The 19,454-nt window shown below is 42.2% G+C and overlaps 2 protein-coding genes across 2 annotated transcripts; one reads left to right on the forward strand and one right to left on the reverse strand.

The window, feature by feature from the left end:
• The first annotated feature begins 1,377 nt into the window (after positions 1–1,377).
• LOC138350026 (uncharacterized) lies at positions 1,378–10,205 on the forward strand. Its single transcript, XM_069300193.1, has 3 exons — positions 1,378–1,545; positions 2,589–2,763; positions 4,227–10,205. Exons 1-3 carry the CDS (start codon positions 1,408–1,410, stop codon positions 4,370–4,372), a joined length of 459 nt encoding a protein of 152 aa, XP_069156294.1. The 5' UTR covers positions 1,378–1,407; the 3' UTR covers positions 4,373–10,205.
• Positions 5,706–6,176, reverse strand: LOC138351580 (dentin sialophosphoprotein-like). The gene has a single exon (XM_069303382.1). It carries the CDS (start codon positions 6,174–6,176, stop codon positions 5,706–5,708), a length of 471 nt encoding a protein of 156 aa, XP_069159483.1.
• Positions 10,206–19,454: the final 9,249 nt, after the last annotated feature.

Consider the following 19,454-nt stretch of genomic DNA (forward strand, 5'->3'; position numbering starts at 1 on the left):
TGTGGTCCTTGCCCCTCCCTGTGTTCTACAACCCTGTGGTCCTTGACCCTCCCTGTGTTCTACAACCCTGTGGTCCTTGCCCCTCCCTGTGTTCTACAACCCTGTGGTCCTTGCCCTCCCTGTGTTCTACAACCCTGTGGCCCTTGCCCCTCCCTGTGTTCTACAACCCTGTGGTCCTTGCCCCTCCCTGTGTTCTACAACCCTGTGGTCCTTGCACCTCCCTGTGTTCTACAACCCTGTGGCCCTTGCCCCTCCCTGTGTTCTACCTCCCGTGCTCTACAACCCTGTGGTCCTTGACCCTCCCTGTGTTCTACAACCCTGTGGTCCTTGCCCCTCCCTGTGTTCTACAACCCTGTGGTCCTTGACCCTCCCTGTGTTCTACAACCCTGTGGTCCTTGCCCCTCCCTGTGTTCTACAACCCTGTGGTCCTTGCCCTCCCTGTGTTCTACAACCCTGTGGTCCTTGCCCCTCCCTGTGTCTACAACCCTGTGGTCCTTGACCCTCCCTGTGTTCTACAACCCTGTGGTCCTTGCCCCTCCCTGTGTTCTACAACCCTGTGGTCCTTGCCCCTCCCTGTGTTCTACAACCCTGTGGCCTTGACCCTCCCTGTGTTCTACAACCCTGTGGTCCTTGCCCCTCCCTGTGTTCTACAACCCTGTGGTCCTTGCCCCCCCTGTGTTCTACAACCCTGTGGTCCTTGCCCCTCCCTGTGCTACAACCCTGTGGTCCTTGACCCTCCCTGTGTTCTACAACCCTGTGGCCCTTGCCCTCCCTGTGTTCTACAACCCTGTGGCCTTGCCCCTCCCTGTGTTCTACAACCCTGTGGTCCTTGCCCTCCCTGTGTTCTACAACCCTGTGGTCCTTGCCCCTCCCTGTGTTCTACAACCCTGTGGTCCTTGACCCTCCCTGTGTTCTACAACCCTGTGGTCCTTGCCCCTCCCTGTGTTCTACAACCCTGTGGTCCTTGCACCTCCCTGTGTTCTACAACCCTGTGGTCCTTGCTGTGTCCCCCTCCCTGTGTTCTACAACCCTGTGGCCCTTGCCCCTCCCTGTGTTCTACAACCCTGTGGTCCTTGCACCTCCCTGTGTTCTACAACCCTGTGGTCCTTGACCCTCCCTGTGTTCTACAACCCTGTGGCCCTTGACCCTCCCTGTGTTCTACAACCCTGTGGCCCTAGCCCCTCCCTGTGTTCTACAACCCTGTGGTCCTTGACCCTCCCTGTGTTCTACAACCCTGTGGCCCTAGCCCCTCCCTGTGTTCTACAACCCTGTGGTCCTTGCACCTCCCTGTGCTCATTACACATGTTGGTTCTTGTAATATGCCAGCCTTGAATACCTTCTTCAGTCAGCCTGATTTGATCATAAAAATATCTAATCAAAGGTTATATTTCAGGTGGTGATGCAGTGATGGGCCACTTCAATAACATTCTGGCAGTATTATCTGAAGCCCTCAGCAAAGAGACCTTTCCTCGAGCTCTGGATAACATATGCGGGGCTGTAGCGAGGCTAATTAGTACCAGTCCAACAAATGTGCCTTTGGAACAGGTAGTGTGTGTGTGTGTGTACTTACCTACTTGTGCCTGCTGGATTGCGCATTGTCTCTTGGCTTGTGTCTTTCTAGCCGCTGGTTGTTTAAAGCAATGACTCCATTTCCCTCTTGTATCTAATTTTAAAATTATGAATAGTGTGTACTTCCACAACGTGCTTCTTTAGTTCAAAGTAAGGATTATGATTCTGCTGAACCCTGGCCACAGTTCCCCGAAATTGGGATAATTGAGCATTTTTCTGAAACTTGACATCCCTCGGCTAGTCCATGGGGGGAGCATGTTCACGACAACGCCTAATGATGGATGCCAAGTGAGGCATGCTGCCAGACATATACATGCAAATTCCTAGAATCCTGTTCAGGACATTGTATACAGCACTGTACCTTGAGTCAAGATGTAGGTTACATCTGAAAATTTGGTTTTTAATACACTTACACATATACTAGGCCTTCCCATCACCTTCAGTGGTAGATGTCTTATTACTAACACTTTTAGAAATAAATCCTAGTACTGTACCTTGATTGCTTTATTTGGTATATTAATTCATTAAAGTTTTTGTTTTATGAACCTTACTAATTATGACTCGGATCTTATTTTGCATTGACATTTTACAGTTTCAACATTGTGCAGCTGGATATCTGGTTACTATTATTATTATTTAAGCTCACGCCCCCACATTTTCAGTAGTAAACTGCATCTGCCAAGCTTTCATCCATTTTAAAAGTTTATATAGGTTATTGTGTAGCAGTATTGTCTCTTGAGTTTATTTCCTGCCATATTTTTGTGTTGCCTGCAAATTTGCAAATGTTCCTACACATCTGTTTTTTTAAATTTGCTGACCTGGAGATAAGTTTTGAAATTGCCTTGCACAATGAAACTATATCCAGCTAATTATGTATGCTCAACTTTTTTCTTATTCCTCTGTATTCCTCATGATTTTCCAAACATTGGCTTCATTATTTTTTCTTAATGAGCCATGACTTATCTCTGTGTGTTTGGGCTGAATATAAATAGATGTTGTATTTTGGTTTAACTTTTCAGGTGTTCCCAGTGGTATTAGGGTGCCTACCTTTGAGAGAGGACTTTGAAGAGAATTCTACAGTTTTTGAATGCTTCCTTGTGCTATACCGTGCCCAACATCCTATGCTCGCCCAGAACTTGGCACCAATCTTGCGTTTAGCCGCTCTTATCTACACAACTAAGCAAGCAGATGATAGTAAGTTGCTACCTAACTCCTACTGTCAAAAGTGTTCATACATTACTCAAACATTATTGTACCTTTACTACTTGATCTAAATGCAGTGTTCTTACTGCCTCATACAAAAGGCTTTCAAACTTAGCAGTCTCAATCTTAGCATGATTTTCATCAATTGTCTACTTTATACTGATGTTTTGTATCTCTTACTTTTCCTAGCCATTTTATTGTGATCAAGTCCCCTGAGTTGCTCTCCTCACCTAAACCCTTACTTCTTTCATTGTTCTCAAGCAATTGGCTGCTATGTTACTATTGCCTGGAGGTAATTTGTGTTGCCCTGTGATGTTTAAAAGTCCCGCCGATTTTAGGGAGCATCGTTCAACACTAGAGACCACTAGCAATAGTTTACCTCATTGGAAAATAATCCCGAGTGTCTTGGTTTCATTTCTGGTCCTTAGTAAAAAGATGAATTATCAAAGTGTAATTTCCTAAGTCCATTCACTGGTTGGGAGCTAGGCACAGGGTGTCCCATCATCCTGGTACTCTTATAATGACACTGAAATTACTGACAGTTATGGCATCTACCACATTTTCATTTGTTCCAACCATCTATCACTCTGCTTGCGAATAAAAAAACTTTCTAGTTTTTTTTGGCGCACTTTTTTTTTCCTTGGCTTGAACCTATGACCTTGTTCTTGAAGTTGGAGGTTTCATGAATTACTGTCAGTTTTATCAATTCCTGTTATAGGTACTGTTTTATATGTAGTGATCATATTAATTCATTGTATTTTTGTTTTCAAGCTCTGGCATATTTTTAATGCCTGTAGCCTATACTCAAAAGCTCTTTGTTTTTCAGTTTTAGAAGCCATTTTGTAGCATGCCTTTGTACCTTCAGTTTATTGATGTTCCTGTTGATATATAGGAACCATACAACTGCTACATGTTCCAAATTTGGTCTCAAAATTAATGAACGGTTTCTTCAATATTTCACCGTCCATGTGTTGAAAAGCAATTTTAAAGTTGGAAAGCGTCGCATGTGCTCCTTACACAATGTCGTTGTGTTCCTTTGGTGGCAGTCTGCTAGCCTAAACCACCCCTAGAGATCTAGGGGTGGTTGGTTAGTTTCCTACAGGCATCTAGCTAACCAAACAGGACACCCAGCCACTATGCACATTTGCCTATAGAACTGAGTGTTCTATACCCAGGACTGCTTCACCTTATTACTCCCTCTCCCCACCTGTGCTCATTTCATTTCCCTGATTGTATCCTTGGATGTGCTGGGTGTGGAATACCTTCCTCAGTTGTTCTGGTGTAATCAAACCATATCTCGTATTTTTATGGATAGGTGACTTCATGCCTTCCTTGATAGGCTTCATACACAATCAAGTATTTATCAAGTCATTTTATTGTACATAATTCAGACACATTGTTATATAAATATTTTCATTGATATTTCTGTTTTATTAAATAAAATTTCTTTACAGAAACCAATCAGCTGATTCAAGAGTTGGTTAAGAGCGTAAATCGTGATTTTCCTGAACAAGTTACGACAGTGGTCCAGAGTCTGGAGCCTGAGGTGGCCGCTAGACTACAGGCAGCGGCCTCTACAGTACCACCGACCACCACCTAGTTTATTGGTTATCGAGCTCTGGTCATACTTGGCAACTACAATCATGATATTGCAAACATTTTGTGTTTTCCTTGACAAGTTTGTGGAATACTTTGGTTTGATGCAACTGGTGTTACAGACAGTAAATGATGTGGAGCACTTCACGTGGGCCTACATCTATGGTGGATGTTATATAATAAGAACACTTAAGCATGAGCACTTGTTCAGTCTGTTTGCTTAGCACTCTGCACTGGTTTTTAGAGAATGCACAAGTTATCCAAGTAGCTTGAGGGAAGTAGCGACGGAGCTACGTCCTCATTCGTGGTTACATGTATGGCATCCTTGCCCCTCTTAACTCTCACTCACTCTGAATGTGAGGGGTTAGCTCCCTGTCTCCAGCTTTCTAGGTAGTGGAGTATGCTTAATGCTTGGAGAGTACAAGGACAAATTTGTCTTTATTTTGCATTTATGTATTTTGTTTTAAATATGTACCATGTTTAAAGGTTGCAAGGGCTTGCGGCATGAAGGATGTTGTGCTTTCTATGCAAAGACCAGTCTATTTTTCATAGAGAACTCACATGCAAGGTGAGGTGAATTGACCATGGATGGCCATGTTATCCTTATTAACCAAGACACGACTGGAATAGTTATGATTTTGTTTTTTTAAAGTTGAAAGAGCCAGTGATATATTTAGATATTAAAAGTATTATGATCTATTGCCGTTATTTTTCTTAAGGACTTTGTCTGGCATGAGCACTTGCATAATTGCTCTCGCCGGACATAACACTGGGTCAGGTTCAGCTGTAAATGCTCTCCATGAGAATTGTGCATAGAAGACTAGAGAAACACCAGCCACCGATTTGCTCATTGGCAGTGTGGTGGTGAAGGGAGCTTGGAAACCTTAACAGTGGTATACTGACCCGGGCCACTCGCTCTACACTCTACACAAGGTCAAGGGGATGATGGTCTGCATTGTACCAATGCTCATTTCTCTCTTATTTTTCTAGTAGTTATAATGCTCATTTGTTAGTTAAGAAATTTATATATTCTTCATGTAGGGAATCCAGAGAAAGTTTAGTTTGTGTAAGGAGGAAAACAAATCTATGTGCTCTTGTAATATTATATTTTTTTTATAATTTTTGTAATTGTTTAATAGTAAAATATGTATATTTAATAAAGTAAGCATTTGACTATTGTAGTAATTTGTTTGTTATAAACTTGTGTACTGTAGAAATTCATTGTTAGAAATTTAAAAGATAAGTTTATTATTTTCTGAAGAGCAAATTAAAATGTGAAGAGTTCTGTACAATTGTTATTAACTTTTTGTAATTAGAAAGTTTGTTAGTCATTAATTTTATATATTATCTGGGGGTTCATTAGAAGACAACTGGTTGCATTTTATGGTTGTCAATGTGCCCTTTGACAGCCGCCCACTTGAACTGTCGCGACGAGTGTCTAGGGACGTGCTGTCGTCACTACGGCGAGTGTCTAGGGACGTGCTGTCGTCACTACGGCGAGTGTCTAGGGACGTGCTGTCGTCACTACGGCGAGTGTCTAGGGACGTGCTGTCGTCACTACGGCGAGTGTCTAGGGACGTGCTGTCGTCACTACGGCGAGTGTCTAGGGACGTGCTGTCGTCACTACGGCGAGTGTCTAGGGACGTGCTGTCGTCACTACGGCGAGTGTCTAGGGACGTGCTGTCGTCACTACGGCGAGTGTCTAGGGACGTGCTGTCGTCACTACGGCGAGTGTCTAGGGACGTGCTGCCGTCACTACGGCGAGTGTCTAGGGACGTGCTGTCGTCACTACGGCCTGCTACTTTCATTATTACATGCTGCTGCTGCTTTATCATGCAATGGAACCCCTCAAATATAAGACAACCAGTTTGCAGTGGATTTTGTAATTACTGCACTGCATGTTATCAAGAGTGAATGATATTATACTGTAATTTGCTTAGTGTAAAAGATAGTAATTTAATGCATGCAGTTAAAGAGAATTGGAGGTGGTGTTAAGTATGGGGTGCTCGCAGGTCAGTGTTGGTGGTGTTAGGGTGGTGCACGTGCTACACTTGTGCACATACAGTATTAAGAGGATGGAGGTAGAGTATACTGGAAGAGTGTGTTGTGGTGGTTTACCATGTGCATCACCTCATTCCACTTCATAAATTATTGCCCCATTAACCTTAATTTTTGTTACTCAATTAATTTAGTTTTCTGGTTGCTTTAACTGCTTATGAACACCTAAATGAATATGAATAAATCTATAGATGTGTTTTGTATTTATATGTAATGTTCACAATACAATCCACAGGTACGCACGTGTGTGCAACTCTGTGCTTGTGAGTATCTGTTGTGTCTTCATGGACCCCGTCTCTTCATGCATATGTACTAAAATAATTCCTCACTTTATAAAAGTACTCTTCCATCTGTGCACATGTTGTGACTACAAGTGACAAGCTTTACAATTGATCAAAACATACATACATACATATATGCATAAAATATATGGTGTTGGGTTTTTCCATTTGGAACACTTAACATCAAGTTTTCAAATTTAGTTGTGCCAATTTTAAAGCAATTGAATGTTTTGATTTATATTGCTACCACTCATTTAATTCATTCAGATTTTGACGAACCGTTAATTTCTGTTAATCCAGACTGGAATGTTAATGGGATGTTTTACATTGTTTAGTGTGGCTCTTTCATGCCTGTCCTGTGGGCGGTAGTGGACCCTAGGCCCATTTATGGGCAGTAGTGAAAAAAGCAACATAGAGGCACAGAATTGGCTCGGGGAGTGAACCCCAAAATTTATTTAGGTAACAATCTCAATAAAGTAGTTACAGTTGAGTGTGTGTCTAACAATGGGTTGGAGACTATTCCCATGTGCAGTCTTTCAGCTAAGCAACTTAACGTGCAGTGAGCTAGTTTCTTAATTTGATTTAGTTCTGCACATCTCTCGGCCCTTCACCCAGTGGGCGTAGGTAGTAGTTTGTGAATGGTGTGCGTTGTGTACCCGCTTGAGGGAAGGTGCTGCATGCTTTTCTGCCAATACACACCCTCTCAACTTTTCCATGACATGTTTGAGTTGTGTGTAAGGTGTGAATATTTATGAAATGTTAACTATATAATGACCATGCACAAAGAACTTTATTAGTTTTTTATTATTAAAGCTACAGAATTGCAAGCAGTTCTCTAACAAAGACAATGGAATGAGACAACGTGGTCAAAGAAAATTTGTATTCGGTGAAATTTTATAATTTCTATATTATGTGGTAATATTTTTATATTCAAAATATTTATGAACATTATTCAGTAATTTTATTTTGAGAAGTATGGTGGCGAATCATATTTGATCAAAAACTTTGATGTTGGGTATTCCCTATATAATCTAATTTTTGATGGTTGGTATTTTGGATAAATTAGTTATTCAATCTGTGATTGGTTCTCATGGCAACTACCAATTATTATATTTTTTGTTTTTAAGCTGGGGTAAGGGCCATGATGGTGCACAAATGTTCGTCCATTCCACAAGGTCCTGGCATAACAAGCGTGAATCGGGATTATACGTAGAAGTATAATGCACCTGATAAAATAGGTTTTGACCATTAACACAATGCTAATTTGAATTGAATTAATGTTGTGTAATGATCCTGCAGGGTAAGTTGCAAGAAGCAGATTTTTCACTGCCGATAAGATTCCATGGGAAATTGTTGTGAATTCAAAAGTTCAATCTTTGTTGGTTGGATGTGTGTGCATTCCCTTCGTATGAAGCACATCAACTCTCGCTGTAACCTACTCTTCTAAGCTTTCTAAGCTTGGCAACATTTGATTGTTTCTAATCTACTTTCTTTAACACTTGTTTTATATGCAAATGCTGCTAGCAAATGTAGGGCGGCAGGCATGGCAAAAGTTGTACACAGTTGGTCAAATACAAATTGTCTTCCAGAGTGAAAATAGTAGTATCACATTTAATTATAACCAGGATATCCTTCCTTTTATCTCCTAAATATTTGATTATCAATATCAAATAATTTCTAATCACAGGTGGGTACTCTTATCCTCAGTGAAGAAGATGGTGATTATGTAGTGTCAAGATGTTTAACTTTCTCCTACAGTTTTTTCTTCTTCCATCTTTTCATTTAAAGTATAATTTAACATTGTATGTCTTTCATTAGTGTATGGTGTAGAGATGAAAGGTGGATAAGAAAGCCCAGCTTAAGTGATATATAATATAATGAGCAGAACATGTACAGTATAGTGGGAAAACTGCCTTCATATTCTTTCTGGAAAGGTGATTATATTAGTAATTCCAGTAATTGATAGTTTATGTTTATGAATACTTTAAATATGAAGGGATGAGTGTTTGTGTATTTTACCAAGTGTGTTGCCACCAGATTGTGTACTCTGCAGCTGGAGGTTGTCTCCTTGTGGTGGCTGCAACCCGGCCTCCACACATGACACTGCCTCTACCTACTATACATCCAATGTTGTACCCAAAAATCTAGGTTTTGTACTATTAATGTTATGGCGAGCTTGAATGTGTATGAACAACCCTAAGCATCTAGGCCTAGTATGTGTACTAAATTGTGCCTTGGGTGTATACCGAGGGCAGTTTAGGTCTGTGGTTAGGCTTTGAGAATGCCAATAGTACGAAAGCTGGGTCCCCTCCCCCACTCTCTCGTGGTCTATATTTAGTACGTTCCATCCATCCATAGTAGTTATAGATCCTCTCACTTTTGGAGGGTGGGGTCGGGGTATTGAATTGGGGAAAAAAATAGTGTCGGGGACAATTGTGGTGAATAATGTCTACATAATATAGAAGTAGCTTGTCTTCACTTAAATATCTGAAGGCGAGGTAATCTGTGCAATAAAATCTACAAATTATAGAAGTAGCTGCTGTTGGTTGTGGAAAATTTGCTGTACAATATAACATTGACACCTTAGTCTAGGTTTGATAAGTGGATGCACAGAGCTGGTCTCTTACGGGAAGCCCTTGCCTGAAATCCTGTTATACCTCGGCATAAAATTGGTGAATACTTACACTTAATATTTTTGAACAGGCACTGACTTTTGCAGTACGAAGGCTTAATTCATAGAACAACTTTTGGCTATGCAGTCAGATTAAAAGTAACAATTCTAAGAAATTCGTATGTTTCTATGACCTTGAAGGTGCTAACCACTTGACAGTTAAAATCTTGAAACAAAAATATGCCAACATTCTCAACTCATCGACTTGAGGATGGTCCAGGACGGACCGAAACGTCGTCGTCCCTTCAACCTCCTAGTGTGTGGTCTGGTCAACATAATTTAGCCACGTTATTGTGACTCATCGCCAGCATGCCAACATTGCCATAACTGATGCTGAAGATGGTAACGTTGCCATCATGTTGGATGTGGCTACTGTGATTATTCACCTGTCTAGCCACTGGAGTTTGGGCAGCAGTTGTGTATGTTGTACAGCAGTTGAAAATGTTTGCAAGTTAATTGGTCACTGGTGCTTAAAATCTTCAAATTATGGAACTCCCATTAATCTGAGGTTTTGAATGACTATAAGAAGCGAGTAATCTCTCCTGGTTTTTGTTTTCAGTAATAAAAATGATATGCATTAATAAGATTCTAGTCTGGATTACTTACAGCATCTGCAATGAAAACATACATTTCTCTAGCTTAAAATACCATTATGTAGCAAATTTGGGGCAATTTAAATATTTCCACATTTATATGGTGTTAAAGATGGTTAGTAAATATTTTTCTACGATGTTAAGTGCCTTGTGCAAGTCGGATGCAACGATAAAATAAGCCTAGCTTGTTTTCTTATAAAAGTGGAATGCTGATTAAATAAATGCCTTGCAGTATATTGTTGTTTTCTTAATACAGTACATCAAAGTGAATGTAATGAAAACCCACTAGGGGGAACTATGGTACAAAGTAATGCTTTGCTTAACATGGTAAATGACTAGTGGCTTTACAAGATTGTAATTACTATATGTATCCTCACAATCCCAATGTACCTAATTGTATATATATAAATAAATAAATAAACTAGTGTGCGCTGTGGAATTGAGTGTTGGGTAGGAATGCCTGGCATGAGGTAATGTTACACAGTAGGTGCATTTTTTACTCTAGGCATTCATAAAGAATAGAAGAAAAAATGTGATATGATCACTTACAAAATAACAGAAATCTACCAAATTGACAGGAATTCCTGAAACCAAGAATTTCAAGAACAAGAGTACACAGATTCAAGATAAGGTTACAAAGGTGCCGAAAAAATATTAGTGATCTTTTGCAAACGGAGTAATAGACTGTTTAAACAAGCTAAGTGAGAAGGTGGCGGAGCAAAACTGTCAGTAGTTTCAAAGATTTGCCTATGCCCCGATTTCACTGATACTGATCTTACTTAGTATACTGTGTTCTTTGCCTTTGTTTCTCCCTTGTTCTCTTCCTGTACCACCAGTAGTACATTCCTGCTGGTACATCTGTATGTCTACGTTAAAAACGTAAACCTCTCTCCTCCTCTCCTTCCTCCCCGGCGGGTAAGAATACATAAGAACATAAGAACATAAGAACAAAGGTAACTGCAGAAGGCCTATTGGCCCATACGAGGCAGCTCCTATTCTATAACCACCCAATCCCACTCATATACTTGTCCAACCCGTGCTTGAAACAATCGAGGGACCCCACCTCCACAATGTTACACGGCAATTGGTTCCACAAATCAACAACCCTGTTACTGAACCAGTATTTACCCAAGTCTTTCCTAAATCTAAACTTATCCAATTTATATCCATTGTTTCGTGTTCTGTCCTGTGTTGATACTTTTAATACCCTATTAATATCCCCCCGGTTATGTCCATTCATCCACTTGTAAACCTCTATCATGTCACCCCTAACTCTTCGCCTTTCCAGTGAATGCAACTTAAGCTTTGTTAATCTTTCTTCATATGAAAGATTTCTAATTTGGGGAATTAACTTAGTCATCCTACGCTGGACACGTTCAAGTGAATTTATATCCATTCTATAATATGGCGACCAAAACTGAACTGCATAATCTAAATGGGGCCTAACTAGAGCAAGATATAGCTTGAGAACCACACCAGGTGTCTTGTTACTAACGCTGCGATTAATAAATCCAAGTGTCCGATTTGCCTTATTACGAACATTTATGCATTGATCCTTTTGTTTTAAATTCTTACTAATCATAACTCCCAGATCCCTTTCGCAATCCGACTTCGCAATCACAACACCATCTAGCTCGTATCTTGTAACTCTATCATCATTACCTAACCTCAGAACTTTACATTTATCAGCATTAAACTGCATCTGCCAATCCTTTGACCATTTCAAAACCCTATCTAGATCAACTTGAAGTGATAGTGAGTCCTCCTCCGAATTAATTTCCCTACCGATTTTCGTATCATCGGCAAATTTGCAAATGTTGCTACTCAAACCTGAATCTAAATCATTTATATATATTATAAACAACAGAGGTCCCAGGACAGAGCCTTGAGGCACTCCACTTACAACATTTTCCCACTCTGACTTGATTCCATTTATACTAACTCTCTGTTTCCTTTGGTATAGCCATGCCCTAATCCAGCTTAATATAGCACCCCCAATACCATGAGACTCTATTTTTTTAATCAGTCTTTCATGTGGCACTGTATCAAAAGCTTTGCTAAAGTCAAGGTATACAACATCGCAATCCTTACCACTATCAACTGCCTCAACAATACTAGAATAAAAAGATAACAAATTTGTTAAACATGAACGGCCATTTATAAAACCATGTTGCGACTCAATTATTAATTTATGTTTTTCAAGATGAAGACGAATTTTATTTGCTCAAGAATTTTATTTGTACAAGAATGCATCACTGTTATTCACCTTCCGACTCCGCCACTGAAATATTCTGCAGGGATAGTCGGAGTCACCTGTCCCATCCTTGGAGGTTACCTTGGTCCTCGATTCTGTCTCTGATGCCCTAAGGTGTACTCCCCTTTTTCCGTCTAATTCCCTTGGCCGCCCCTCTCCGATGCCTCCCACTCCAGACTCGTTTGGTCCGCCTCTGGGCCATCATCCTTGCTAAATTTACCAATGCTCCGTAACCTCGAATTCACTGATCCTGTTCTTAGTATACCGTGTTCTTCTTTGCCTTTGTTTCTCCCTTGTTCTTTATTTATGTTTCTATTTTTGACAGTGTCTATTTTTCAATGGAATATTCGTGGATTTTATGCCAACTTCCACGAACTCCGAGTGCTGATCACGCAGTTGTCACCACTTTGTGTTCGTCTCCAGGAGCCGATGCTTGGCGCTCGTCTTGGTTACTTCTGTGGTTATTACTTTCTCCCCCCCCCCCCCTCCTTCCAGCTCTTGCTGGGGCCCATAACTCTACTGCTCTCTTGATTCGTACTGATATTCCCTTCGTCCCCCCTACTTTTTCCGTCGCCCATCCAATATTCTGCGGCCCGTATCTTTGTAAATGGTATACAGTTTGTTCTATTTATCTTCTCCCCTTCCCCCTTCCCCCCATTCCGTGTCCCACTTTCTCTTCCTCATCTTAAACACCTGTCACCTGTTGGACTCCTTACCAGAGCCTGTGCTCGTGTTTGGTGATTTTAACTATCGGCACGACCTCTGGGGTGATGACGGGAGACATCTCCCGTCACGCAGGGTGCAGTCGCACCTCCACAGATCTCCAGTATCAGCTCTTGATACTGGTAATGGCTCAAAAGGGCCACCACTTACGGGGTATTCATGCCCGTGCCACCTCTTGGGTGGCTTAATCTTCATCAATCAATCTGGGGTGATGCTCTGACAAACACCCGGGGCCGCCGCCTTCAACCATCTGTCCTGTCTCTTCTCGTTGCGAAGTGGTAACACGCGCCTGCTGGGCGTTCCACGAGCGATTTAGCCTGGGTTCGTATCCTGGCCGGAGAGGATATACTGGGCGCCAATCCTTAACTGTAGCCTCTGTTCACCCAGCAGTGAATGGTTACCTGGTTGTTAAACGATTTGGCGGGTCGTATTCCGGGGATAATTAGGATTAAGGACCTGCCCGAAAGTCTATGCGTGCTATTGGCTGTACAAGAATGTAATAACTTGTATATATAGATAAATTAAAAAAATAAAAAATACTGAAACCTGGTCAATGGGCGCCTGACAGCTGAGTGGACAGCGTTTCAGATTCGTAGTCCTAGGGTTCCGGGTTCGATCCACGGTGGAGGCGAAGACAAATAGGCGCAAAATGTTTCTTTCACCCTGATGCCCCTGTTACCTAGCAGTAAATAGGTACCTGGGAGTTAGACAGCTGCTACGAGCTGTTTCCTGAGGGGGGGGGGGGTGTAACAAAAAGGAGGCCTGGTCGAGGACCGGGCCGCGGGGACACTAAAGCCCCGCAATCATCTCAAGATAACCTCAAGATAACCACCCACTCATGTTGACCCAACCGTCTATCACTGTTTACAAAAGAACAATAATATTTTTCGGCACCTTTGTTTCCTTAGCTTAAATCTGTGTCCTCTTGTTCTTGAAGTTGCTGGTGTCAGGAATTCCTGTCAATCTGGCAGATTCCTGTTATTTTGTAAGTGATCATATCACATTTTTTCTTCTATGCTTTGTGAATGCCTCAAGTAAAAACTGCACGTACTGTGCAACAGGCCTCATGCAAGGCATTCCTACCTATTCTCGCTTCATGCAGGTCTGCGTTCAATCTCCGACCGTCCAAGTGGTTGGGCACCATTCCATCCCCCCGTCCCGTTCCAAATCCTTATCCTGATCCCTTCCCAGTGCTATAGAGTTGTAATGGCTTAGCGCTATCCCTTGATAATTTCCTTCCCTACCGGCAGCTTTGTTTTGTTAGTTTAATTCTTCCCTATCAGTTTATCGAGTCCAGTTACTATTTTGTACGTAGTGATCATATCGCCTCTTTTTCCTCTATCTTCTGGTTTAGGCATATTTAATGCCTCTAACCTCTCCTCGTAGCTCTTGTCCTTCAGTTCTGGGAGCCACTTAGTGGCATGTCTTTGCACCTTCAACAGTTTGTTGATGTGCTTCTTAAGATATGGGCACCACACAACCGCTGCATATTCTAGCTTCGGCCTAACAAAAGTCGTGAATAATTTCTTTAGTATTTCTCCATCTATGTATTTAAAAGCAACTCCGAAGTTCGAAAGTGTAGCATAGGCTCCTTATCTTGAGGTTATCTTGAGATGATTTCGGGGCTTTTTAGTGTCCCCGCGGCCCGGTCCTCGACCAGGCCTCCACCCCCAGGAAGCAGCCCGTGACAGCTGACTAACACCCAGGTACCTATTTTACTGCTAGGTAACAGGGGCATAGGGTGAAAGAAACTCTGCCCATTGTTTCTCGCCGGCGCCTGGGATCGAACCCAAAAACCACAGGATCACAAGTACAGTGTGGTGTCCGCTCGGCCGACCGGCTCCTTGCACAATGTTCTTAATGTGGTCCTCAGATGACAGTTTTTTTTATCTAAATCAAATGAAATCAAATGTTTATTCAGGTAAAGTACATACATACAAGGTGAGATACAAAAATTGATGGATTTATAGATAGAGTTAGTGCATACAATGCCTAAAGCTATTATTACGCAAAGCGTTTCGGGCAGGAAAAACACTAAGACTAAAACTTAGTACTAATTGAGATTAAAGTATAAATTGTGTTGAGAAAATATAAAATAAAAAAAGGTGGGGGAACATGGCAGAAAATAGCAAATATACAATTTGGTCGACAAACAGCATTGTTTAAAATAGCAGACATGGGTTGACATTTAGGGGTAAGGTAGGTTACACGGAGTTAATTAGGTAGTGCTTAGCTTTTATCTTAAACTGGTTGAGAGAGGTACAGTCTTTAACATGGTTGGGAAGGTCATTCCACATTCTGGGTCCCTTGATTTGTAGAGCATTTCTAGTTTGATTAAGTCGTACTCTTGGAATATCAAATCGGCATTTGTTTCTGGTGTGGTGCTCATGGGTTCTGTTACAACCTTCAATGAATCTTTTGAGGTCAGGATTGACATTACAGTTCAGCGTTTTATATATATATATATATATATATATAATATATATATATATATATATATATATTATATATATATATATATATATATATATATTATATATATATATATATATATATATATATATATATATATATATATATATATATATAATACACATGAGAGGATGTGCAGTGACTTAATATCTAACATATTCAGAGATTTGAGTAGGGATACCGAGTGCTGTCTGGGGCTAGAGTTAGATATTGTCCTAATAGTAGCTTTGTGTTGAGTAATTAGAGGACGTAAATGATTTTGGGTAGTAGAGCCCCAAGCACAAATACCATAGTTGAGATATGGATAGATGAGGGAGTAATAGAGAGTCACCAGGGCAGGGCGGGGGACATAATATCTGATCTTAGAAAGAATGCCAACAGTTTTTGAAACCTTTTTTGATATATTTAGAATGTGTCCCTGGAAATTCAGCTTGTGGTCAATGAGAATGCCAAGGAATTTGCCATCTAATTTGTTACAAATTTGGGTATTGTTTATTCTGAGATTTATTTGATTAGAGGATTTATTGCCAAACAGAATATAGAAAGTTTTGTCAATGTTAAGGGTGAGTTTGTTGGTCGTTAGCCAAAGATGGACTTTATTTAGCTCAGTATTTACTGTGGCATTTAGAGCAAGGGGGTCAGGACTGGAGTAAATGAAGGTTGTGTCGTCAGCAAATAGAATTGGTTTGAGGTGTTGGGAGGCATTTGGAGGGTCATTAATGTAGATGAGAAAGAGGAGAGTGGCAACATTTATTAATCTTATAGTAGGCATCCTTCAGTCTCGGAAGACTATGGAGTTGCGCCCTTGACAGGGCGCAAAACCTGGGTAGGTAGATATGGAGGAGAAGCTGTTACCCATGCAGCAGGTCCCCCCTCTCCACGTTGCTGAAATTATCCAATAGAAAGGCAATTGCCAATACACATGGTTCCAGCAACGTCGCAGGAGCTGCCAGAACGAGGTCGACGTCAACAACGAACTGCCTTAGGGGCTCCAACTCCGGATTTTTCCTCGAGGTTGACTCCTGAAGCCTTTCCCAAAAAAGGGGTATGGCCGCAAGGCAGCGGAGGTTTAAAATCAGGGTTTTCCTTCCCCTAGATGGGCTGCCTTCCCAGGCTATCGAGTCCCATCTACCCGGAGCAGCTGGTCTTAAGGCGCCAGAGGCACGCCCTCGACCCTTCTCCTGTCGGTAAAAGCAGTTACGCCGGACTTAAAGACTAAGCCACCCGTGCAGGCCAGGAGTTGGACTGGGTTGTCAGAGGCTATTGGAGACGCATGCCGCATAGGAGCATTTTATAGGTCATGGGAGCTCGTCCCCCATTACCACCATAGGGGTTGTCATAGGGCTATGACAACCCCTTGGAACCACAAATCTTATAATCCTAATTATTAATCTTATAATCCTAATAATAATTAGGATATCTTTTCTCCTTGGCGGCTAGAAATAATTGTCTGTGTTATTTTCCTCCTATTTAACAAGAGGCACTTCCCAGTCTCTGTGTACCATTCGCCGCACTTGCTATTTACTGTATTAACTCGCCTAGGTTATAGTATTTGTCCTATCTTGTTACTTGGCTCTATGCATACTCTTATAAAATGTTCCACTGTTTATTACCTTGATAGATTTACTTTATCTGTACTGACTCTTTCTCCTCAACTATGTTATACCATTTGTCATGTACTTTTACTTATAGCCAATAAGCATAATTTGTGCTCTGCAGCTTTTTGCACTATCTGGTTACTTGGCTTTATGCATCTGTTAATAAATGTTGCCACTGTTTATTCACGTTAGATTTACTTTAACAGTACCGCTCTATCTACTCAGCTATATTATGACTTTGTCTTATAGTAACTTTAGCCATTGATCATATTTTGTGTTACTGCAGTTTTACATGTTTACACTACTATTTAATAAATATGTCCCCCCATACTGGCTTGCGTTTTTCTCCCCGATCAGAAAGGTAGGTTACATGTAGTTTATTAGGTAGTACTTAGTTATTATCTTAAACTGGTTGAGAGAGGTACAGCCTTTGACGTCATTGGGAAGGTCATTCCACATTCTGGGGTCCCTTGATTTGTAGAGCATTTCTAGTTTGATTAAGGCGTACTCCTGGAATACCAAATAGTATTTGTTTCTGGTGTGGTGCCCATGGGTTCTGTTACAACCTTCTAGGAAGCGTTGAAGGTCAGGATTGGTATTGCAGTTCATAGTTTTTAAATACATAGAGTACACTTGAGAGGATGTGCAGTGACTTAATATCTAACATATTCAAAGATTTAAGTAAGGGTACCGAGTGCTGTCTGGGACCAGAGTTTGATATTATTTTAATAGCAGCTTTGTGTTGAGTAATTAAAGGACGTAGATGATTTTGGGTGGTAGAACCCCAAGCACAAATACCATAATTGAGATATGGATAGATGAGAAAAAGCTGTGCTACGAAGGTTCTTCAGTACTGGGTAAGAAGAGCCCTACGTACGATTCAGGAAGGTATTCGCACGCAGTCACTAGCAATTTTGATGTAGTTCACTTACGTCTCGATAGATGTCACTAGGGCTTTTCGTTTGGCCAATCAGAGAGAACGTAACATCGCCCATTTTACTGACTTAGCCAGTCACGATGCTGGGTCATTTTTTTTTATTTTTATTTTTACATGCAAGCATGCGTATAAGTTACAATAAAAGTATAAACAAACATGTCATAGAACACAAGCACAAAGCACACATATGTACACAGACAAAGGAACAAATCAAGAGAAGACCAGCCGGAAGGGCTGACCACAAAACACACAAAAGCGCATACACGAAACATAAAAAAAAGAAAACACAGCGGAAGATAAGCATAGAGGAGACACCAAAACTAAACGCACACATAACAAGCCTACCAACACCTCCAACACAGATGGAGAGGCACCAACACAAAACGATAAACATGCAATAATAAAGATAAAAACAATAAAAGAAACAGACCTCCCAAACAAACTGGAGGCAAAACATAACAAAGAGCCTGAACCTTGGCCGGAACACGCCAACAGCCTGAACCTTGGCCGGAACACGCCAACAGCCTGAACCTTGGCCGGAACACGCCAACAGCCTGAACCTTGGCCGGAACACGCCAACAGCCTGAACCTTGGCCGGAACACGCCAACAGCCTGAACCTTGGCCGGAACACGCCAACAGCCTGAACCTTGGCCGGAACACGCCAACAGCCTGAACCTTGGCCGGAACACGCCAACAGCCTGAACCTTGGCCGGAACACGCCAACAGCCTGAACCTTGGCCGGAACACGCCAACAGCCTGAACCTTGGCCGGAACACGCCAACAGCCTGAACCTTGGCCGGAACACGCCAACAGCCTGAACCTTGGCCGGAACACGCCAACAGCCTGAACCTTGGCCGGAACACGCCAACAGCCTGAACCTTGGCCGGAACACGCCAACAGCCTGAACCTTGGCCGGAACACGCCAACAGCCTGAACCTTGGCCGGAACACGCCAACAGCCTGAACCTTGGCCGGAACACGCCAACAGCCTGAACCTTGGCCGGAACACGCCAACAGCCTGAACCTTGGCCGGAACACGCCAACAGCCTGAACCTTGGCCGGAACACGCCAACAGCGTGAACCTTGGCCGGAACACGCCAACAGCCTGAACCTTGGCCGGAACACGCCAACAGCCTGAACCTTGGCCGGAACACGCCAACAGCCTGAACCTTGGCCGGAACACGCCAACAGCCTGAACCTTGGTCGGAACACGCCAACAGCCTGAACCTTGGCCGGAACACGCCAACAGCCTGAACCTTGGCCGGAACACGCCAACAGCCTGAACCTTGGCCGGAACACGCCAACAGCCTGAACCTTGGCCGGAACACGCCAACAGCCTGAACCTTGGCCGGAACACGCCAACAGCCTGAAGGGCACGCAATATGACATAAACAAGCGCACACGACATCCACAACCGGACACACAAACGCACAGGAACCGCACACCACAAACAAGCCTTACAAAGAAACCCACAACACACACCGGAGCACGCAGGAACC

This window comes from Procambarus clarkii, chromosome 5 (genome assembly GCF_040958095.1).
Source record: "Procambarus clarkii isolate CNS0578487 chromosome 5, FALCON_Pclarkii_2.0, whole genome shotgun sequence".
Classification (NCBI taxonomy): Eukaryota; Metazoa; Arthropoda; class Malacostraca; order Decapoda; family Cambaridae; genus Procambarus; species Procambarus clarkii.